The 3,156-nt window shown below is 32.7% G+C and overlaps 1 protein-coding gene across 2 annotated transcripts in view; it reads right to left on the bottom strand.

Moving 5' to 3' along the window:
• LOC106871672 (peripheral plasma membrane protein CASK) overlaps positions 1-3,156 on the bottom strand; it is a 516,651-nt gene that overhangs the window by 445,906 nt on the left and 67,589 nt on the right. For both annotated transcript variants that reach the window (XM_052974602.1, XM_052974597.1), the window contains exon 2: positions 528-597. In XM_052974602.1, the coding sequence (XP_052830562.1) occupies positions 528-589 (62 nt within the window). In that variant the 5' untranslated portion in view covers positions 590-597. The remainder of the gene's footprint in view (positions 1-527; positions 598-3,156) is intronic.

Here is a 3,156-nt window from a genome sequence, read left to right as displayed (position 1 = left end):
CTAATATGACTAATACTGACTAATATGACTAATACTGACTAATACTGACTAATACTGACTAATATGACTAATACTGACTAATACTGACTAATACTGACTAATACTGACACGCAGTCACATCAGTTGTTGATTTAATATGGAAACGGTGTAAAACAAAATTGACGTCGATGGAGTTTGAACACAGAAATTAAAGGGATGTGTGAGTAAATATGATATGGTATTTAGTCCAACACTACTGGCAGCAACAACAACAACAAAGGAAGCTGACAAATACAAACAAAAACAAATAAATATCCATATGCAGATGATGTAAAACTAAAAAAACTATATTTATGCAAGATAATCCTGTTTCTTTGTTAAAAGAAAGTCTGGAGAGAACACGGTTCACTTCAGAGTTCTTATTGTTTCTTGAAACTTGAAAACAATTTCAGATTAAATAAATATCAGATTCCTCATACATGGAGCTATTTTCAATGTTAGAATAAACAATGCCAATACAATTATATAATCAGAACAGTGTAGCTTACCTCCCAATAACTTCTTGCAAATCATAAATGCTGCTAAAAGGTACATCCTCATCAGTAGCCATGGTTTTAACTGAAACAAGAAAAAGAAAATGATTTTAAACAAATATATTAAATGACTGACTGTAAGATAGCGAGTTCAAAACCTACTTTTACGGTATCATTGGGTATTGTCCTGGGGCAAGAGATAGGTTTGTATTTGCATTAATCTATAAGGAGGAGGAGGAAGAGGTTAAACACTATGCTCTTTTTGTGGGAGGAAGTTACCAGGGTGGACACCTACCCTGCTCTCTCACCTTGGATGTTATTAAACACAGGTGATGGGTATTAACTGAGTTGGGATGGTGTTAAATTGAATTATGACACAAGGGCAACACAGCAACAACATTAAAATAATAGAAGAGAAATAAGCAAAAGAGTAAAACTATATTTATATAAATATGTGTATGTATGTGTGTTAGTGTATGTGTAAATATATATTTATTTATCCATCCTTTCATCTGTATGTGTATGTGCACGTGTGTATGTGTGTGAGAGAGAGTGGGAGAGAGAGAGTGAGACAGAGAGAGAGAGAGAAACGAACAAACTGAAGTGACAGAAGGGAACTTTAAGTCTCACTGAAGACCAATGTTTTTAGTGTTGGAAAAACAGTGCAAGTTGCAAAGCTGTTGGTGACAGAACGTGGGGGGGGGGGTCTTCCAAACAAAATATGTCCCACATACAAGAGTAATAAAGATGGCCAGTTCTTAGCCCTGATATTGTGTCTAGCAAAAAGATGAGAGTTGAAATGATCCCTATCAGAATTTGAACTCGGAACAAAGAAAACAAAATTCTGCAAGACATTCAATCCCTGGTGTTACCATTTCTGCTGGGTCCCTATAATTCCTAGAACAATTACAAGAAGCTTTTACATTGGCAAACAGCCAGAAATGTTTTAGAAGCAAAGTATAGTTGATTTGATCAATTCTACAGAAAGGGGTTGTTTATCTGACACCCTACTGGTCCTGTACCCATCTAACAACAACAACTGCAGTAACATGAAAGATCTAAGAAGAAAAGATGGACATGAAATTCATTCTAATTGTAGAATTTACAGTTGCCTAATTTCAGTTGCAAGATGAAAAGGTGTTTGGAAAATTTGTAAATAATTTTACAAACAGGATGTAAAATGACATTTTGTTAATTAATATCAAGTGCAGAATTAATTTGGTAAATGATTAAACTATTTCTTTGACAGTTATAATTTTTTTCTAATGTTCACTGTTAATTAAGAGAACCAAATTGTTAATGAATTTTTATAACATCTGTTTTACATTATGGACATACCTACAACTTTAAAGAATGAATTGTGTTTACTTCTGGTAATTACTGAAAGCTGTAGTGTTTTTGACATCATCCTTATGGCTTATCAACTCCCATTCATGGGTCAAGGCTTTGTTTTAATTATTGGCAGTAGGATGGAATTGTATATAACGGCTTCAGAAGCTTTCAGAACTGAGTCTAAACCTTGCCTGCAATAGAATGGTGTTTCTGAGTCCTGTTAACCCTAAGCCCCACTCTTCACAAGCCAACAAGCCTTGTAGTGTAGGAAACCTCAGATAAGAGAGGTATTTGTGGTGGAAACATTATGACCAATCCTTCTTCATCACCAACATCCCACAACTACTCTCTACTTCTTATAGACTCTCTGTAGTAATTAAATGACAACAAATAAAATACACAATCAACTGCTGATATCTACAGCTTTTCCCAGGTAAGCCCTATTCACCTTCTTCATACATCCAATCCCCACTCTTTAATATGGCCCCTACTTTACCATGGCAATAAACTCAAACACTACAAGTTATTTCAAAAAAAAAATTATACTTTTTCTAAGTACCTTCCAGTATTTACTTTCAATACCATATTCTGTTTTAAGTTTGAATCCTGCCAGAGAGGTAAATAAAATGATTCCTAATAATTTACTGCAAGGACCCACATAAACATTTGTTTTGTTAAATCTATTCCTCATCAAGGTTCATTAGTCATAAAGCATTAAACCGATCTTTCCTCTCATTATCTTCATGAAATAGGATATTTTTCTTAAAAGCAAATAAACTCTTTGAAATATCAAAAGAAACCATTATGAGCAACCAATATTGCCAAAATCACAACAAAGACTCATCTTTTCTTTGTTACCAAGAAATGTTGGAATGAGAAATACACAAAGAAATAAGTCTTTAAGGAGATTAAATGGACATTCATTTGGAGCAAAGCCAAATTGGCTGATCATATTAAAGCATTACATAATATTGTAGCATCATAATAAAATACAGAAATATATTTGTAATATATATGTATATATATATATATATATTTGTAATATATATATAGTCAACAGCACAGTTATAGAGATCGTACATAACACAATATAGCAATATATAGTTGGACATCTAATACCCAACATAGTAATAATGGGTGGTTTATAACAGATGACAGTAATATAGTTGGAATATAATACATAACAGAGTAATACCATGTGGGATCAATGCTAGATAGGTCGAAACAATTGTAGTGATCAATAAACATTTCCATATCTTCCATCTCTCTTAATCATTAATCAAATATATATATATATATATATATATATATA

This window comes from Octopus bimaculoides, chromosome 18 (genome assembly GCF_001194135.2).
Source record: "Octopus bimaculoides isolate UCB-OBI-ISO-001 chromosome 18, ASM119413v2, whole genome shotgun sequence".
NCBI classification, from domain to species: domain Eukaryota; kingdom Metazoa; phylum Mollusca; class Cephalopoda; order Octopoda; family Octopodidae; genus Octopus; species Octopus bimaculoides.
This window is presented reverse-complemented; position numbering and strand designations above follow the sequence as displayed.